The sequence below is a fragment of the Ooceraea biroi genome, chromosome 1 (genome assembly GCF_003672135.1).
Source record: "Ooceraea biroi isolate clonal line C1 chromosome 1, Obir_v5.4, whole genome shotgun sequence".
Taxonomy (NCBI): Eukaryota; Metazoa; Arthropoda; class Insecta; order Hymenoptera; family Formicidae; genus Ooceraea; species Ooceraea biroi.
Genome location: NC_039506.1, coordinates 1297020 through 1317381, shown reverse-complemented (window position 1 = coordinate 1317381; position 20362 = coordinate 1297020). Strand labels below are relative to the sequence as shown.

At 34.0% G+C, this 20362-nt stretch overlaps 2 protein-coding genes, 1 non-coding gene and 1 pseudogene across 3 annotated transcripts; 1 reads left to right on the top strand and 3 right to left on the bottom strand.

Moving 5' to 3' along the window:
- Positions 1-742: 742 nt before the first annotated feature.
- On the bottom strand, positions 743-7221 carry LOC105286778. The gene is made up of 5 exons (XR_003406911.1): positions 7089-7221; positions 5907-6269; positions 4180-5573; positions 2529-3514; positions 743-2397 (listed from the first exon to the last, which is right to left on the bottom strand). It is a non-coding gene; the product is annotated as an uncharacterized LOC105286778 (transcript).
- Positions 7222-7319: 98 nt separating this feature from the next.
- LOC105286777 (1,2-dihydroxy-3-keto-5-methylthiopentene dioxygenase) lies at positions 7320-11373 on the top strand. The gene is made up of 4 exons (XM_011351974.3): positions 7320-7470; positions 8101-8220; positions 10520-10699; positions 10840-11373. Exons 1-4 carry the CDS (start codon positions 7348-7350, stop codon positions 10972-10974), a joined length of 558 nt encoding a protein of 185 aa, XP_011350276.2. The 5' UTR covers positions 7320-7347; the 3' UTR covers positions 10975-11373.
- A 124-nt stretch (positions 11374-11497) lies between these two features.
- Positions 11498-15829, bottom strand: LOC113562445 (ribonucleoside-diphosphate reductase subunit M2 B-like). Its single transcript, XM_026971931.1, is given in 8 exon segments — positions 11498-12523; positions 12700-12918; positions 13186-13414; positions 13567-13808; positions 13950-14135; positions 14564-14601; positions 14604-14625; positions 15545-15829. Coding segments are annotated over 8 exon segments (1161 nt in total). The 5' UTR covers positions 15608-15829; the 3' UTR covers positions 11498-12361.
- A 1738-nt stretch (positions 15830-17567) lies between these two features.
- On the bottom strand, positions 17568-20307 carry LOC113562524 (annotated as a pseudogene).
- Between the last annotated feature and the right edge of the window lie 55 nt (positions 20308-20362).

Below are 20362 nucleotides of genomic sequence, written 5' to 3'. Positions count from 1 at the left end.
TCGTTGTAAAGATGTCGAACTTGTTAGGTGATTAATCATAATTCAGTTTGTACGATGATGTCGATGATAAAAAAAACTTAATGTTTGTGATTAAGGAGAAAGACTAAGGTAATGATCGTATATACGTTTCAAATAAAATCCTTTTATATTTCATTTTGCATTTCCTGCACGTGTATTTTATTAATCAGTCATCAATCCAATAACACCCTGAGTATACACATACACGCGCACACACACATCACGTATATACATATTTTAATAAATATAAGAATTAGAATAAAGATCCGTACACGTATTTTTCTATAATGATAAAACCACGTCTCAGATATTCATGCAAGAATCGAAGGCTTTAAATTTAGCAATTCAAATTTGATATATTAAGATCATTAAGATCAGTAAAAAACTGAGTAACAAAATATCTTAGTACAACAATTTGATTTCGAGTTATTAAGAGAAAAAACTTAATAAAGAAAAGGAACAGAAAATCATTTATATTTAAATTTAATTATTTCTGTTTTGTAATTTTTATGAAATTAATTCTGTGACGCGTATAAGTATAATATATATAGTAGTTATGTCTCTCAAAAAAGCTACAAACGACAAAATAAACGACAAGATAAAAAAATACGTATACGAAACTTTATATAAATGGGATTATCACTATAAGATTATCTTAAATAACAACAATAGAATATATCAATATTTTTTGTTTCTGCCTTTTTACATAAAGTACAACTTTTTTCTTAATGAATGTAAAATTATTATTTTGTACAGTTGAACAATTTTTTCTTTTCCTTATTACTTTACATACACGGACTGTCCAGGCTCTGGTACCAAAAAATATAAAATCAATATAACATCAATTATTTCTTATTTTTTGTTCTCAAAATACATTCCTTCTGAGTCAATAAAACGTCGGAAGTGTTTAAAATATTTTCCAGAACAGTCATTGTACTTCATTTTTGGAATCACCTACAAAAGCGAGCTTTGAATGTTCTGAACGATTTCGTAACGTTTTCCTTTCATCGCCAACTTGAGTTGTAAGAATAATCGTCATTTTAAGTGGTTCATATTGAAAATACTATGTTTTTTTAGTAATTAGGATATTTTCATAAAATTCAGATCAATATCGACCGTTCTTCGTGTATCTGGAGTGTTCCACTTTAGCATCCCTTGGATTCTCTGTCAGCGTATGCGGTACGAAGTGTGCCTTCCGTTTGCCCAAATCTCGATCAGAATTTGAGTGCTTTTAGATATATAAGCCAGTGAATTCCTTGATGAGTTTTGCAAACACACTGCAATCTGATCGAAGGATTTTAAGTTTTTGCACGTTTTCGGAAGTACTTTTTTTGGCGACAGTGCTCATAAAGCGTTTGTGATGTTTTCCTTGCCGTTACGAAATCGAGTGTACCATTTGAAAATGTTGAAACGATCCGAAACGACAAATAATCACTAGTACAGACTTTTCGTTATTTCATACGTTCCGTCAGCTATTTTGCTCAGCTTAAAGCAAAGTTTAATATTAGCTGTTTGTTCCATAATGTTTTTTTGTCAATAAGTCAATAAAGTATTGGCACATTTTACGTCAGAACTAATGCGCCTTGAAATTTTGGATCGTCATCATCATAAAATGTCAAGCTTCGTACTTTCATTTAAAGATAACGCTACAAAAAATTTTTTAATTTTTTTAAAATTAGACACAGAGGCTGGACAGATCGTGTATGCATCTAAAAAATACAAAATTATTATTGAACTATATTCTACATGCGCTTCTATGAAGTACGCGTAATTGGTACATGTACCAATCGCAAATCACAAAAATACACTGTTTTTCAGAAAAATACATATTAATATAAATACAAGAGTTACTAGTAAATACTATAATTACAAAACTGCAGTCTTTCAGGAAAAACATTTATACTGTCTATATATTTCAAATAAAGTTTGTTAGTAAAAATGAAATAGATTTAAAATAATATATATTCAAATGATAATATTTTCTTTCAAGCATTAAATTATTTGAAAGAAAAATATTTAATAATGGCATTTAATAATAACATTTTCTATTAATGATGGATTCTTTCTGAGCGAACAGTTATAATTCTATTAAAGCTGTATTAAAAACTGTATCAAAATTTTATTACAACTCTTCTTAAATTACTTGACTTTTCTACACTCACTTTCTCTGTACTCAATTCGGACATTAGTTTAATACTTGATTATTCTATTAAAAACCGCGTGTAAATATTTTTTTATGCGTCATCAAGTCTTAATAGAGAGTTGCCGATAGAGTTCCACATCCTATCAATACAAGAATAATCTTGTTTGTTGGATATCTTGAGGTATACGCAGACAAGTAAGTACAAGATGTACAATTTCTGGACGCCCAAGGTAACACTGTAAAATAAATAAAATGAGTTTATTACGTGGTTCAGTGTGTATATTACGTAATAAATTCTACTCCATAATATTCTCTATGATATTTCTATTTTCTATATTTTATAATATTTATTGTGTCGCTCACTTACGGTATATCTTCAGTTGGCTTCATTAAAGGCTCGGCGTTTACAAGATACACCTTGATCCACGAGAGGATGTCTCTAAAGTACGTATATTTATGCATGGATTGTGTCAAGCTGTCTTTGATACGCGAGAGCATAAGGTTGAACATTTTAGCGTAAGGCGTATAGCTGACTATATCATTCAAGGTTGCCAAGTTCAGCAACAGAACGTTGATCACGTATCCTGAGTCCTTTAAATCATCCGCGACTATCTCGCAAAATTTCACGGCGGAGAGTAGCAGCATTACAAACTTATCTTCGGGAAAATTTTTCTCGTAAATCATAACGACTTTCATCGCCTCGATGGTAATGAGTATTATGTTCTCAAATGCATTTCTTTCGCTGGACCAACCAAAATGAAACCAACTTATTCGTCTCATTTCGCACATGTAATCGATGTACTCTATGGTGGTGGCATGCAAAATCATATGGCGGATCAAGCTTTTTCGATCTAGGTTGATGGTACATATCAGTTTGCGTCGGTTGACATTGTATACATGTGCACCTGTGCGGAATCGCGTATGTATGACGAAGCACCGTTTTTCGTAATCCTGGATTATTTCCATTACAGTTCCATGGGATTTAATCATAGGCGCTATGGTAGCCTGATCGAGCGGCTCCACCGATCCATTGATTGCATGAATTATTTCGTCCTTGTTTACCAATTTCTCCTTTTCCAGAAATATGTTATGCAATATTTCTAATATACTGTCTATATCATTTAACATTTTGTTAATAATACGGACTGGAAAATGCCTATTCTTTCTTATGCTCGATATTCTCCTTACTAACGCTATCACCAATAGCGAGTAATTCGTTGCATTTGACGAATCTTTATTCTTCAGAATATCGCGTATGCACAGCAACACGCACATTAAATTGAGGAAGTTGAAGGAGGCACCAGTCAGATAAGAAATGTAAACGTTGTTCATCAACTGGTCCGTGGATATCACCTGTAACGGAAAGATAAGCAAACTCTTGTAAAAATAATCGATAACAAAAGGAAGAAATAGTTCACGATCATGCGACTGTAGTTTACGTGAGAAAAAAACAAATTCCGAAATATTGCATGAAATTTAAAAGAAATTTTGCGATTGAATCAAAGAAATATATATACAGGGTGTCCCAGACCTACCGTATCACCGATTAATGGTAGATTCCTGAGGTGATTCTGAGACGAATGTTCCTCTTGCAAAATGTCGAGGGTGGCGTAGTTTCGGCGCTACGAAGGGTTGTAGTTATCCTATCCTTGTGTAGAATTTTCCCGCGTTCAGTGACAGTAGGTCGAAGGGGTCCCGCGCATCGCGCACACTTCAATTTGAACAGCCGCGAAAAATTAAGATCAAATTGAACCCTTCGTAGCGCCGAAACTACGCCACCCTCGACATTTTGCAAGAGGAACATTCGTCTCAGAATCATCTCAGGAATCTACCATTAACCGGTGATACGGTAGGTCTGGGACACCCTGTATATAAAATAATTGTTTTCTAATTGTTGAACACCTTAAATTAATTTTACTACGCATAAAGTAGCATTTAATTACATATAGACATATCCGCGCGATAAAAATTCTAGATAAAAATTTATTCTTATAACTATATCTGTAATTGTAAATCACCTCGTTCTGTAACATGATGTCCACGAAATGTATGAACCTCTTAGAATTCCACGAGGGATTTGTTATGCAAACAATTTTTTTTAGGCACGATATCAGTACGTTATACTCATTGTTCACTTTGATTTTGAAAAACGATTGCAGTGCCACTATCTTCTTCGTTGTGAACAGAGGATGATCGACTTGCACGTTGCCAATCAGAATTTTCGTCAGGGTGAGCGTTACTGCTTTCGTATTCAGCAGAAAGTTTTCTAGAACGTAACGCATCATGTGATGTTCACATATGTTTTTATTAGACGCTACAAATTGCATGAAGGCCTTCTCGCTGTACAATTCCGTGAGAGGATTGTCGTGTACATGCTTTATCGCGTATCGCAATACGATGCAATAGAATTCCATTACGTTCACTGTCGATAATATTCTCAGCACCGACTTCAAAATAAAACTCGAGTACAATTTCGACCAGAGATTCTGCGTGGTAAATACATAAACATATTCCAATAAGGTGCTCGTATTGTATTTCGTCATATGCGCGACGCACAATTGCATGTGCTCTTCAAGAAAATCCAATACAGATTCGTCCCACTCCTTGTAGCGATCCATCAGTTCTTTAAAATATTCCAGTTTGCCATTAACGATGCAATAACGCAATTCTTGAATAGTGAAAACGGACTCGGTCGCTTGCCGATCTCCCGCGAATTGCTTCAAGCATTCCTCCAAATGGTCATTCCTTTCCGGGAAGATATCTCGCTTCATGAAGTCTATAAATCCTGGCATTCAATAGCAATTGCACGCTGCAACGAGATCGCGAAGTTATCCGTGTCATCGACTTCCGCCCAGTAGAAGTACTCGTGACAGTCGACCTTCTTAATCTGGTTCAACAACACGGCGATTAATTCCTGTGCCAGCTTCTGCGTAATGACCTTTATATCCTCAACAGGAAGCGTGTCTTCATATCTGCGCAAGCCAAGGGTAAAAAATGTCGCCGAAGTGCTGTCCTCGTTTGTTACTCCTTGCATGCATATACAGTTCTTGGTGTGGCGAAGCAACGTCTTTATGAGAATGCCATGCTCCTCGTACATCGTCTCGGGTACGATGGGTAGCATGGAGAAACGAGTTCTCCTCAAGTCAGTCAGCGGGTCCAGCAACATTTGAAAATACGCGACTAATTGCCATGCGTATTCCCTCCCATTTTCCTTTGATGATCGTGTCTTGTGCAACTGTAGGCACCTTTTGTATATGTTGCTGGTCAATTGTATGATCAGATGCTTCGCTCGTTTGTATTCCAGCTCAGGAATGCACTTGACTACTATCTCCAAGATCTCTACGCACAGATCCAAAGGTATGTACATCAATGATTCGGCCAGTATCATCTCATACTTGAAGCTCCATATTATCTATACAAATGACAAGAACATAAAACGCGATAATAAATAAAGTTATTTGTTAATTGACAATGGTATGTAAAGAAGGAAAAAAATGTATGTATGAGGGGGAGGTCACATGTGTACACCTAGTAACATATTAGATTAAAATATAGATTAATATTAATAATAATAATAATAATAATATTAATAAAATATTAATAATCTATATTTCAGATTGCCTTTAACAAACATAATTCACACTTACAATTGTTACATTATTTTTTCTTTTACTTTATACATATTTTATTCAATATTATGTATTAATCTGATTTTTCTACTTATGTTATCCATTTATCTAATTACCTGTATAAAGAGATACGGTGATAATGGGGGCCACTGTCCAACCATGTGACCATATCGCACGTCCTCCGTGAGGAAAGTTTGTACTTTGAAATACGTATTCAACAAAAGCCAGTTGTAACCGCAAGCAACGTTTAGCGTAATATAATACTTTTCATTCTAGGATTACTTATTTCGTTTTGCATTAGATGCATTTTGTGCTTTGAAAGATGCTAGAGATGGTTTCTACTATCTCGTTAATGGTGTGTGAAGTCTCTTCTGTTGCTCGAGACGAGAGAAATCGTAGTTTACCATGTCTCTGCTCCATTTTCATCAAATACTTTTGTATTTCCTGAGAAAACGCTTCCATCTTATATGTATAAGAATCTAATAAAACAAATTGAAAAAAAAGGATTAGTAATATGTAAATAATATTAAGTGTAATAAAATATATGATACGATATTATATCATATAACATAAAATATAAGAAACGACACGAGTAAAATATTATGTTACATAAAATAAATGTTAAGATAAAGCACATGTAAAGTACAATTACATGTATAAACATTAGTTAAAGTATAAAAATAATATAAAATAATTTATAATACAACATATGATTAAACATAATTGATTTATCATTTAATTGTAAATATTACAATCCCATTAAAATAGTGATTTCAAAGACAAAATTAAGAATACAGAATTTATCTAAGCTTAATTATAAACTTGAAAATAAAATTATATATAATTCTTCTCTTAAAAATTAAATATGAACAAATATCTTGAATTACTATAGTATACATTGTACATGATTAAAATAACTTAATCTGATATTGAAATTCTTATATAAGATATACATAAAATATGTGTTTTATTTATTTATTTATTAGGGAAAGTTATTAAGAAAAGTAAACATATGTAAAAATATCAAATGCAATATAAACAATGAAATTACAGTTATCAATAATAATATAATAACAATATTAATAATTATAACAAGAGAAAACAATTATGATGATATAACAGCTAAAGCATATTCCAAGTAGATTTTTTAGATATTGATAAATAGGGATATATTGTGTGAACTGATAATAAAAAATATAAATAAATAAACATATTTAATATAGAATTATTAAAAAAAGAATACTAATTGTGAATACAATTCTCAATACTATGAAATATATATATAAATTCAGACTCACCTGTTTAAAGTTTCCTATTTAACGAATGCTTCTTATTTGTTTCCTTTACCACTACAAACTATCACAAACAATCGAAAACCAAAAACATAATCACATTTTTTATCATATATTCTAGCGGAACCCTATAAACTCTTTATCCGGTAAGTCGCGCGCTAATCAACTGATCGCTTACGTCATATCAGCTGATTAATAACAAACTACGTGGAATTGTTCTTGTTCTTGATTGTTTGAAATATTGTTTGATTTTGATCGAACGACAATGGTGCGCGCTTGGTACATGGACAACAACACCGACGATCAACGATTGGAACATCACCGGCAACCGCCGAAATTCGTATCGCTGGAAGACCTCTTCACGCTTACGGGTGTCGAGTATTTTCAGGTTAGGAATGTCGAGCACGCGAGATTCGTGAAACGTTATGGTTGAATATATTATAATTCGAAAACTGATTATCTCGGTGATATCGTTCCGTGTCTATTTCGCATTCTGAGTTGCGTGCAATTGATTTGGTGTATGATTCTTAACCTTGAATATAATAGAAATCACGTTTGAAAACATAAATCGTGTGCAGTCCACTTAACGCTAGAAATGTTTCAAGATACTTTCTATCCTTCTTTTCACTTGAAAGAAGATAGAGGACGGAATATGTTTTGTATTTTATTTAATTGTAGTCCAGTTAGCATTGCGAATGCTACAAAACACTTTATATCTTTTCTCTTCTTTCAAATAAAAAGAACCCTCTGAAATATTAATGAAGAGTTATGGGACACCTGTATACTCTGCAAATTACTCATATTTATTTAATGTCGCGTAATATTTATATAATCTTATTAAATGTTCAGCTATTTTGTTCAGTACATAAAATAAATTTTTTAATTAATTAAAAGTTAATACACCGGTTTGCGTTCAAATTTTGTTTAAAAAATCCGCACAGCCTCTGCGGTCAACCAATATTTACATATTTATAGATATATTTATTTATCATTTATAATTAATACTTACATTTTTCAGATAAATCATTTAAACTATGGAATGGATGCAACCCTGAAAACATTAAGAGAGAATCGTGGTTATTCGTACGAAGATGAGATAACGTGCTCCAAAGAGTGTTTGCAAAATTATGAAGAAAAGGTATAAAAGCTATCTATCTAGATTTACGGTATTTAGTATATTACAGGAAGAAATTTGATTATTAGGTATACAAATTAATTCAGTGCGTTTTTATACCTTTGTACACCTAATAATTTTTGTAGATCAATATCGTTCAGAGTTATTTTTTAAAAGATAGTTAAACATTATTGTGTAAATATTGATAGTCATTTCATGAAAGTTCTGGATGAAAGAAAGAAAATAATATATATATACGCACCGGAATATTTTATTGTTATTAAATATAATTTCCCTTATTTTTTAAGGGAAGGTATCAATTGCCCACAGTGCAATTGCGCACATGGCGCACTAGGCCAATAAAATCAGTCAAATGTAACCTAACCCAACCCAACTAAGCACTTTGATTGGCCTAATGTGCCATGTGCGCAATTGCACTGTGGGCAAACGAGACCATTTTTGAACACAGTTTCGTGAATTCAATACTTCTTTAAAGAATTTTTAATATCTGCTGCCAATGAGGTAACTGTAGGACATTCGATGCTCGAATAGGAGTGAGCGAGACACAATGGTCACTGGACGCGATAGGCGATGAGCGACATCCAATGAGAGCTCTGCTAGAGTTAGAGACGTTTGGAAAAGTAGAGCTCTCATTGGATGTCGCTCATCGCTAATTGCGTTTAGTGTGCAGTGGCCATGAGACACACTGCGTCTGAATTCTCTAATTTAACGTTAAGTTAAAGGCCATATTACACTACGCGATTCGGTTCGGCTACACTTCAAGAGTGATTGGAATGCAACCAATCGCAAACCGTAATCTCAACCGCAACCGAGCCCGCAACCTGTAGTGTAATACGGCCTTAACAGTTTTATTATCGTTATATTGTTATTGCGCATAATATATATGGTTAAAAAAGCTGCACAACGACAATATAATGATAACGACCCTCTCGTCAAGAGTTGTAAAATAGGCCTACCGGCCGGACACCGCTGCCAGCCGGCTTTCGGAGTGAGACGCCTCTATAGGCGTCTCTACTCACAATGTTAAAGTTTTATTGGCCCTGAAAAGAGCCGTTTGTGGGGCAAGCGCGGAAGCATCTTTTAATAATCCGTCCAAAATCCAGACCGGTCAATAACTTGGTTAAGTCGATTAGGTATTGAATCGAACAAGGTTGCGAGGAAGTCTGGTTGGAACCGAAGTTCTTCCCAAATTTCTCTCGCGTGATCGACTACCGCTGCTACCGTCCTCTCCTTTCTCGGTTTCCATCGTCGAATCATTTCTGTCCAAATATTCTTGATTAAATTTAAGTCTGGTGAATAAGTAGGCCAATTGATCAACTGGATCTCCGGATGATCCCGAAACCATTCTCGTGTTTCACGCGAAGTGTGGACGCCGGTGTTATCCTGCACCAGTCGGATAACTGGCACCTCCTGTGCAGGATAGATTGCACGTACGGATGGAAGAAAGACTTCTTCTAGTATGCTAATGTAATCCGCAGAGTTCATTCGCGTTGGAATGTCCACCAGCTCTCCGAATGCGGTGCCAGAAATCCAGCCCCACATTGTGCATGAAATCTTCTCACTTTTGTGGCTAGGCTCAACATCACGCAACCCTACATTGTCTGGACGCCGTACGCGAGGTATACGGTCGACAGACGATATGAAGATTTTCTCATCGGTCCAAATCGTAGTCTCCCACTCCTCACGGCTCGTCACCAAGTTTTCTAACGCAAACGCGATACGCTGATCCCGATGGATGGGAGTCAGCGGGATTTTGTGGGCTGGTCGGTCGCAGAGATATTCAGCTTCGTCGAGACTTCGTGGCTGAGCGGTCTTCTCGGATGTTTGAACGTTCGCGTTGATCTCCTCGACGGTCCGAATCCGAAATCTGAGGGATTTTTCAACAACTGCAGCGGCGATAGCCTCCTCTTGTTTCGCCTCGGTTTTCTGAGGACTACGATTATTCTGATCATGCGAAGCATAATCACGGTTCTTGCAAAATCGTTGTATCCATCGTCGGACAGTTTTTATAGAACATGGAATTTCACCAGCAATGTCCGCTACTGGTCTTCCGGCCCGCCACTGTTCGACGATACGATCTCGCATTTCAGGACACAGGTTCTGAGGCATCGTTAGAATTTATAATGCAATAACGTCCGCTCGATGCTATGACACCACGATAAATAACAGGGAGAGGACACTTGTAGCATATAAGTTTCGTCGACCGTTGTGCTGCCATCTAGGCAGCACACATTCAGAACTACAATCGATATGACATGTTCAAATAAAATTGTTCATAAAATATCTTCGTACAAATTTTTAGTTAAAACATTTTTTCACCGAACATCTTCACACCGACGAGGAGATACGTCTAGTTCTGGATGGATCAGGGTACTTTGATGTACGAGACAAGGAAGATCAATGGATCCGCATCGCAGTGACGGCTGGTGATCTCATAATTATACCCAGTGGGATTTATCACCGTTTCACATTGGATACTAATGTAAGAACGCTTAGAGATTTTCTCTTTCTTAAACAATTCTTCAGCACTCATTTCATCCTTTCTCTTTGAAGAAAATATTTTGGAAAATATATTTCTTAAATAAACGTATTGAATTTTAATTTTCCTATGTGTGTTTTTAGAACTATGTAAAGGCCAAACGATACTTCATTGGTGAGCCAGTTTGGTTGCCGTACAATAGACCAGCTGATGAAATGGAATGCCGAAAACAATATCTGAGACAATTACATAAAGGCTTTCAAGCGCCTTCACTTTAACATTTTAATAATTTTCGATGCTCGGATAGGAGGGAGCGAGACATAATGGCCACTGGACGCGATAGGCGATGAGCGACATCCAATGAGAGCTCTGCTAGAGATAGAGATAGAGAGTTTGGAAAAGTAGAGCTCTCATTGGATATCGCGTTTAGTATGCAGTGGCCGAGTGGCCATGAGACACAATTTTCTCTTTAACAATTTGGAGTCAATATTATAAATATATGAGCTTCCATGAAAGTATATCTTTTTATACTTTATATACGAGTACGTATATATATATTCTATATGTCAAAATATATATTACATATGCAGTACGTTTATATGAAACTAACGTTGTAATTACAATAATAATTGCAATCCTTGTAATGCAAAATAAAAGCAGCTATATATTCAATCTCTTCAATATGTTTATTTTCTTTGGATAAACCACATAATAGAAAAAATTGCTTTCTTCTATTTTTCAAATCATAGATTTTTCAATCCCTAAATCTCTAGCAATTATAATAAAGGTTCAGAAGAGGAGTAGTCTTTTAAATCATATTTATTGTCATAACATTACTGTCTACATACATGTCAAAAGACTTACTAATTCAAATACTGTTTAAGATTTAAATTAAAGAATCTTTGTCCTCATTGTGATTATTCATCTAAATTTATGTACAGTTTTTAACTTGGTCAAAATTTTAGTGGCACTTCATAATAGAATAATTGATGTAACAAGGCTCTTTTATCAAACTTTGCGATACTTTAACTTTTCAAAAAAAAATGAAAATATAACATAGAGAAAAGATAAATTATATCTAAACGTAACACGCATATAAATGTCTGGAGTTCGTACCATTGTAAAATAAATCGATATCAAATCATAAAAGAACATTTTAGTAAATTAGTCTCTAATTATAAATTTAATTTGTTTCGTTCTAATTAAGCTCTCTTCTCAATGGCTTATTAAACAACTTGATTGACCGATAAAAAGAGTATCGTAATTTCAAAGTACTTTATCGGAATAACAACAATTCATACAATTATTTTCTATTTTCAAAACTTTTTCACTGTTTATTAGTAATAGAAATATTGAATGAGTGTGAATTAGAATAATGGCAACTATCTTTTTTCCATATATTGTTAATGTATATAGAATAGTATTTTACAAAATTATTAAAAATATCTTAAATGTAATTACGATACTTTTTTTGATGCCGTTAATACGTACCTTACAATTTTTTTATAAACATTTCTGTCTTGCAAACATGTCATACAATTTTAAAGCATATCACTTTAGTATAAAATTATTTCTAAATCTTAAAGATAATTAATGTACAACTTCTTCATGGATCAAGATATGCGAAGTCACCTTATTTTTACAATACTTATGATAAACCATGTGCTAAAAATTTGCATCGAACACCAAGTTCGATGCTTTTTTCTGAGAACTTTCTTCCACAACTCCAAACTTTTTATATTCGCCTACCTTCTTCTCAAAGAAATTTGTCTTGCCCTCTAAGGAAATGAGGTTCATGAACGAGAACGGATTTTCCGAATTATAAACCTAAAATTAACAATATAAAATTATCTCTATTTTAATTACATAAAAATTAAAAGAAAGTTAAAGTAAGGTAAAAACTGTTCATTATCACAATAGCCATTATCAATTAGATCATGTAAGGAAACAGGAAAAGAGTAATAAATGCAAAGTGTACGAGATAATAAAATTTGTCTACAAACCTTTTCAAATCCTAATGCAACGAACAATCTGTCTGCAACAAATTCAATGTAAGTACACATGAGTGTACAATTCATTCCTATCAGTTCAACTGGCAACGCCTCTGTTAAGAATTCTTTTTCGATTTCCACAGCATCCATTATTATTGATTTTACGCGCTCAAACGTTGGCTTTTGTATAATATGTTTAAACATTAAACATGCAAAATCGCAATGTAATCCCTGAGAAAAAAGTAATAAAATAATTAAAACACAGATGCATGAGGTGCACTTTATAATTTGATATTAATAAATTAATTTTTTCATTATAATTTAGGATATTAATATTTTTAATTACTTGTAATAATCAATTATAAAGTTAATTATTAATAATTAAACTATTATTAAATATGCATGGATAAAATTAATAATTTAATGTGTAACTTAATAATTACTAAATAATAAATATAAATGTTTTATCATAAATATAGATATAATTAATATACTAACTTCGTCTCGTGAGATGAGTTCGTTACTGAAAGTAAGACCTGGCATAAGTCCTCGCTTTTTTAACCAGAATATCGCAGCAAAACTGCCACTGAAAAAGATGCCCTCAACTGCCGCGAATGCAACAACACGCTCGGGAAATGCAGCACTCTCATGATTGATCCAGTTTAATGCCCAATTAGCCTTCTTCCTAACACAGGGAAGCGTCTCGAGCGCATTAAATAAAAAGTCCCTTCAAATAAGACACATTAATTAAAATATTTTCCGTGATTAAAATAATAATAAAATTAAAAGTTGCTTGATATTATACCTATAAATATATAAAGCAAACAAATATAATTATCGATATATTATAACTTGTTATAATTATATTTGCATATTTACTTTTCTTTCGGATCAGAGATATAAGTTTCAATGAGCAGAGAATACATTTCAGAATGAATATTCTCGATGGCAATCTGGAAACCATAGAAGCAGCGTGCCTCTGCGATTTTCACTTCTTGACTGAATCTTTCAATTAGATTCTCATTGACAATACCGTCGGAAGCCGCAAAGAACGCTAGAACGTGAGATATGAAATATCTTTCGTCGGAATTCAGCTTTCCATCCCAGTGCTTCTTGTCCAGCTGTTCAGAAATTAAAAATACGTTATAAAGAATTCAAGAGAAAAAACTTGTAAAATTCTAATCTAAGTCTTAGTTCGGTTATCTTTTATTTATAAATTTATGAAGTCATTCGTTCTGAAGTCTTATCGTTTAAATACTCACTTTGTGGAGAGCTACTTCTTCTACAGTCCAAAAGGAAGCCACGGCCTTTTTGTACATGTCCCAAATATCAGGATATTGAATAGGGAAAATTACAAAGCGATTTGGACCTTCTTGGAGCAACGGCTCCAGTTCAGGATCGAACTCCTCCTTCAATTGCACCTTTCGCACAGCCTTCGTCTTGGAAAGCTGTAAATGTATTATTATCTCATGAATGAAATGTACATATATTTTACCCATAAATACAAAAACTAAATAAAGGATATTAATGTACAGTATCATAAACACAATTCAGTACATTAATGCCGCCTAAACTTTGGATATTGATCTTCTACAGTTGTTTTCCACTCTAGACCCACATCTTCTCTTATATTACGTGAAAAGCAGCATCAGAATAAACGTAGAATGCACGTATGACAGATGTAGAATATATATTATACAAGTATGGATAAAATAATAGATTATATGCGAACATCCTACATTTGTCAGCGCATTTTGTTTTTTTTGTTTATCACCCCTCTTAATATGATATTAGGCATGTCGAGAAAACACATGTTTAGAATGTGAGACAAATGTAGATATCAATTGTAGAAAATTATAAAAAAAGTATTATTTACTTCAGTTTTTAATCCATGATCTTGAGAAATAGTCGGGATATGCACGATTTCTTTGGTGATGTCTAAAAACAGAAAGCAATATTAATTTAAATGATATAATAATAATAATATATTCGAAAAAATTTATAATAATGAATAGCAGAATTAGCAACTATACTATTATATAATTTATATCACTTTTGCCTTCCCACATAAACCTGACTTATATCTATTTATTTATGATTTAATAATAATACAAAAAACTAAGTTATATTGTGTCATCAAAAGAAAACTTTGTAACAATCATTTAATAAAAAATGTAACATTTTAAGATCTTAAATGTATTTAACTTAAATCCAGCATTATATAAGTATAAAATATCTGAATTGTAATTACGATACTTTTTTCATTAATATACTTTACATATATATTTTATAAACATTTCTTTGCTTGCAAACATGACGTATACTTTCACAACATATCACTAATATATAAGTGCTACACAAGGAAATGTATTTTAAAGTTCTATGAAGCATTACATTATCCATTACATAACAATATATTACATTAATACATGCAATACGTTCTAATGTGTAAGACCTTCACACCTTCTAATAGCAAATAGTATCACAAGCATTTTTCTTGATACAAGATATTCTTACTCTATGCATGAAATAGCAGAAATTCTTATCACAGTCGTAAACTATCTCATATTATCATAAAATCTAACTACAATTATATTTAAACAAAGAAAAAAGAGAGTAAAGAATGACAATAAAGGTAACAAAAACTTGTGACCAAAGAAGAGACAAATCAGCTTGGTAAACATAAAGCAAATAAAATTCTTGTTTAATAAAATAGAAAACAAGAATGAAGAGTGAGAAAGAGGGAATCGTGGAAGTAAAATACAACGTTGAACATTGTTGCCTGTTGGCATAAATGTTCAAGAGAAGAAGGAGGAAACCGAAAGGAGCTTGCCGAAAAGGCCGATAAATAACTTACATGCAACGATACATCCTCAAGGTGCTTGCGAACGTTCTCCTTGGTAGATTCGTGCAACGCCATCGTTATTGGAACGTTTCTGTAATCTTCGAGCCACGACTTCAGATGGGACCAACCCGTAACCACGATGACGACGACGAACTGCGAGCAACTTGAAGCAACCACAGGAACGTTGCCGCCGCAATTACGCGGTAAAATTATCTCGATTGGATCTTATTGGCCTGCGATTCCAGCATTTCGCGCGTAAACCGCCGACCACCAATCAGCTGATCGCGTCTTGCCGCCAAATCTACCAATTTTTATATTTCCTTTCTTTTCCTTAATATCTTGTTCATCTCATCGAAAATATTCGCAAATAACTTCTTCGCGGATGAAAAATACCGTTCCTCGCAATTAATCATCGTCATAAGGTGATCTCTAACCATATTTTAGCATACCTGTTGTCAGTGAAAAATCTAAGAGCGGACATGTGAGGTAATTGAGTGAAACATCTGGCGAGCGTTTTTATGTACAAGCATGGACGTTGAATTACGTAGCCAGACATTTGTTTCAGTCGGTAACACGCTACGTTTGGTTCTGTTCCGTACTATGTCCATAAATAAAAGTTAGATAAAACCGAATAATTACATCTTCTTCCAAAATTAAACAAAAGAAGCACCGAATTAATTTGCGTACACTGAGGTGCATAAATGACTTCCTTTTTCGGTGTAGATAGGTGTAAACGAAGCATACATTCCACCACGCAGATGGCGCGCTTATCTACACCATTTACACCGAAAAGGGAAGTCATTTATACACCTCAGTGTACATACCTAATATATCACGTGCATAATGTTGCACTTTACGTACTGGATATATATTTGTCGAATGCGGATTCTCAGTCACCTTCTAAAAAAATATCGAGATATAAAAACATTGATCACTATTTATACATTTATATGAAAGCAAAAGGAAATATATCAAAAATAAGCGATGTACAAAAGTACGAGAAGCACGAAAACGCGAGCGATCGAATTGCATCGAAAAAGTAGGAATTACTATCAACTTAGTTGCTGCATAAGACAACTGTTGAATATTTATATTTGAACATTATATAAATAAGATAAAAAAAGAAAAACATATGTATTCTTTTCAATATAATTTAATATATATATAATTTAAATTTAAAATTTAATTTATAGAATATAATTTAATATAATAGTTTCTTTTTAATATACTCCTCAAATTAAAAACTGAGATCTTTAAAGAAGCATAAATATAAAGATTTAAATATATTAAAGCTATGAAAAATTATTTCTGTTATTTCTGACGTGATATGTAATCATATATTTACTTATAATCTTTTTACATTATTACAATTAACTTAGTTTTGATTTTAAAACTTTGAGGAAAACATGATTATCATATGTTTTACAGAATATATTACATATGTATATAATTAATTATATTACATATGCATCATTGAATTAATAAATCCAAGTACTATTCTATGATTAATATCACTCATGTAAATAGATAATAGTAAATTTTACATTTACTCTTTGTTGCGAGAACCAAGAACCCTGGGAGATCGTTGCATAAACATATTTATTTGAATAATAATTAGAATAGTAAATAGATACAATAAAGAACGCTTTAGCAGGCCAATTTCCAATAATGGTAAACTATACATGTCTCTCTTTCCGTTCTTTTCCACTTGAGACTGATGCATTTCAAGATATACGCGCATCTCCGATCTGAGTAAAACAATCTTTGTAACAATTATTAATTATGAAACAACAATCTTTTTTTGTGATAAACACGCAATTACACGATATCGTTAAAACAATTAAAAGCAGCATAAGAACTGTACAATAGACGGATTAAATCACGCTGAACGCTTGAAAACAGTTAAAATTTCTTTTTCCCATTTTTTTTTGTTCAGATATAGCAACATTCAGACATAAAACGGCAATTATGCCGCTTTCGTCATACTAAAACAACGAAATTCCATACACTCATTTGCGTATAACTTGAGATTGCATTGCACGATTCTCCATATTCTGTGTGCTTGAAGAGAAAATTATCATACATCTCGTATTACATGTTTTCGAGACCAGTAGTTTTTTTTATCATCTGTTCACGCGTATATGTATATGTGTGTATGTGTACATGTGTGCTTTAAATGGCATCAATATCGAAGTCATCCTCATCGGAATCACCATTCACGACGGCAGCGGTGCCAGTGGTAGCAGCAAGTTTCTGAGTTGCCCGGTGGCTTCTGTTGTTGCTTCAGCGACTCCTGCTTGGCTCTATCATCATATTCGATCTAAAAAAAAAAGGATCGTACAGCATTAGATATGTCGTTAGATATGCCACAAAATATGTTAAAATACAAGTAATAATAAAAGTTCAAAACGGATTTTCTTCTCAAAAAAATTACAAAGTTACCGTTACGTTAAAAAGAGTAAATCCTTTTTCTCTCTTTCATTTGATAAAATCTATATAATAATGAGGAATATTTACCTCTAAATCGTCGTCTTCTTCATCGGATTCTGACTCCTCTTCCTCCGCAACTTTTAGCCATGTTAAGAATGGTGCGGCCCGATCGTGAATTTCCTGAGACAGATCCTTTGAGACGTATTTCTTACTGACTTTGCTCGACCACTCGTCAAATGCCTTCTCCTCCAGGATGTCAGCATCATAAAACAACTAAAAAATACGTGTACAAACAGTTTAAATTAAATCCTAATTTGATCTTTGTAAAAATTTTGTAATACGTAGAAATACTTAATAATGAATAATTTATCTCCAAGATAAACAAAAAATTTTAATAACATTATATAAAGTTATAGAAAGATTATATAAAATATAGAAAACAATTGCAGAGAAATATGAGAAAAATAGAAATTTACTAAAAATATAACACTTTTATCAAGAATGTACAGAGAGAGAGAGAGAACGACTAAACATTTTCTACATTTTAGAGCACATTATCAATTTAAAAACAGCTGTTTAATTATAAAATTTGTGAAATATAAACAGAAAAAGTTCACTATTAGTGCTACGTGTGATGCTTCAAATCACTCATAAAAGATCAGTATCATAATAGCGATTTTTTAAATTTTATTTTCATAAAAATAATCTTTCTAATATCAAAAATAAAACAAATATAAAGCAGTCTACGGTGAAAGGTCTTTCAATTATACGGTGAACATGTTAATAAAAGTTAATTACACGCGCGCGTAAATTAATAATATATTAAATTTTCCATAACATATTGAAAGTTTGACATATTAAAGAGTCAATTAAAATTATGTAAAACGTGCAAATTATTATGTTATACGAAGGCCGAATTTAATCAGTATTATATTGCAGATTTATTATATTTTTGATTTTAATTCACTTTTTGCCCGTACATTCACACTACCATGCACAACACTTTTTAAATATTTTTAAGTTTGCCACTTTACCTGAGAATTCCAGGACCTTGGGCATCAATGCATCCTTATGCAGTGCGGATTACTTGCTCGATACCCCTGATAAGATATTTCTGTGCCTTGATGTCATCATGAGTGAAGCGTAGCAACAAAACACGGTATTTTTTCGCTTGCGCAGCAATGCTCTGATCAAACAGCAATTCGGCGAGAATCAATGTGCTTTGTCTGATCTCCAGTCGTTCTGCTTCGGCGATAATCTCCTTGTGATTGTTATCGAGTTGACCGGCATCACGGCGGCACTTGACTAGCTTGTAGAACATATCCATGCGTTCCTTCTCGCTTTTATCGGAGGTCATCACTGATGGTCATACCCTTCGCACCGTCTGTCAGGTCCTGCAGACGAGCTCTAACCGCCTCCTCGATACATCCACCGCCCATTTGTCATCATCGTCATCATTATTGGCCGTCTTTCAGGTGGTGTTCCACCACGTTGTCTGCGGTGTTGTTGAGCTCATTTTCCGGAGAACCAGATCGATCATTGCCGTTGGTAGTGACAGCAGTGGCCGCAGTCGCAGATGCAGCTTCCCCGTTGGCACGTTTTGAGCGTTTGCCACGTTTACCTTCGTTAATGAACTACCCTGTACTGCTGGGTTCAAGCTTGGCGGATTTTTTAGAATTACGTGTTCAATTTGTGATTGCTCTCCAAGAGACCATGATGGCCACAAGCCTTGCAACCTTGGGAAATGTGCCCTCTTCGAGCTGACCATCAGCTCCGGTTTCCGGATTGTCGCAAGCAGGGCAGAGAACATATTTCCGGATAAAACCGTCCAATAAATCCTGAAGTTTTGTGGCATCGTGCGAGCCGTTAACGATAAAGCGTTCGTTCTTGAAGTCGAATTGCGTCTGTGCACCCAGTTCGCAGCCGAAGTATTTGGTTGGATATGTGGCTGGACGGCCGATCGCCTTTGCTACGTCCCACCATGTTAACAATTACCGTTTTGATGCCATTTCCCTTGCCCTCCACTTTTGCTTGAATCCGCGGCATCTTGTAACGGTAGAAGGCATCACTGACATTGCGGTTAACATTCACGCTCCCCATCGTGACTGATGTTTCCGTCTCCTCTTGCTTTTGACAAACTGAACTTCTCTTCCGATTGACAATAATCTCTGATGAGACGTCGTTGTGAAAGTATTAAAAAATTGCAACAAGAAGATAGTCTCTCAAGCGGCTGATGATGTCGAGTACGTTATCCAATCTTCTTTTTTTTTTCAAGTCGGTAATGTCTTCGTCCTAGTTCTTCTAAATCCCCTCTGTTGCACGCTTCAGCCAGCGACAGTTTGATAGCTGGTGGTGACCAATAGCAGGCAAGGGCTGCTGCTACCACTCGCGGTGGCTCGT

What these genes read in the sequence shown, in the direction of transcription:
- LOC105286777 (XM_011351974.3), top strand. Translation starts at nt 7,348, where the DNA reads ATGGTGCGCGCTTGGTACATGGACAACAACACCGACGATCAACGATTG. An exon ending in CGGGTGTCGAGTATTTTCAG is followed by an intron (nt 7,471 to 8,100) that starts GTTAGGAATGTC and finishes TACATTTTTCAG; the next exon opens with ATAAATCATTTAAACTATGG. An exon ending in GTTTCACATTGGATACTAAT is followed by an intron (nt 10,700 to 10,839) that starts GTAAGAACGCTT and finishes GTGTGTTTTTAG; the next exon opens with AACTATGTAAAGGCCAAACG.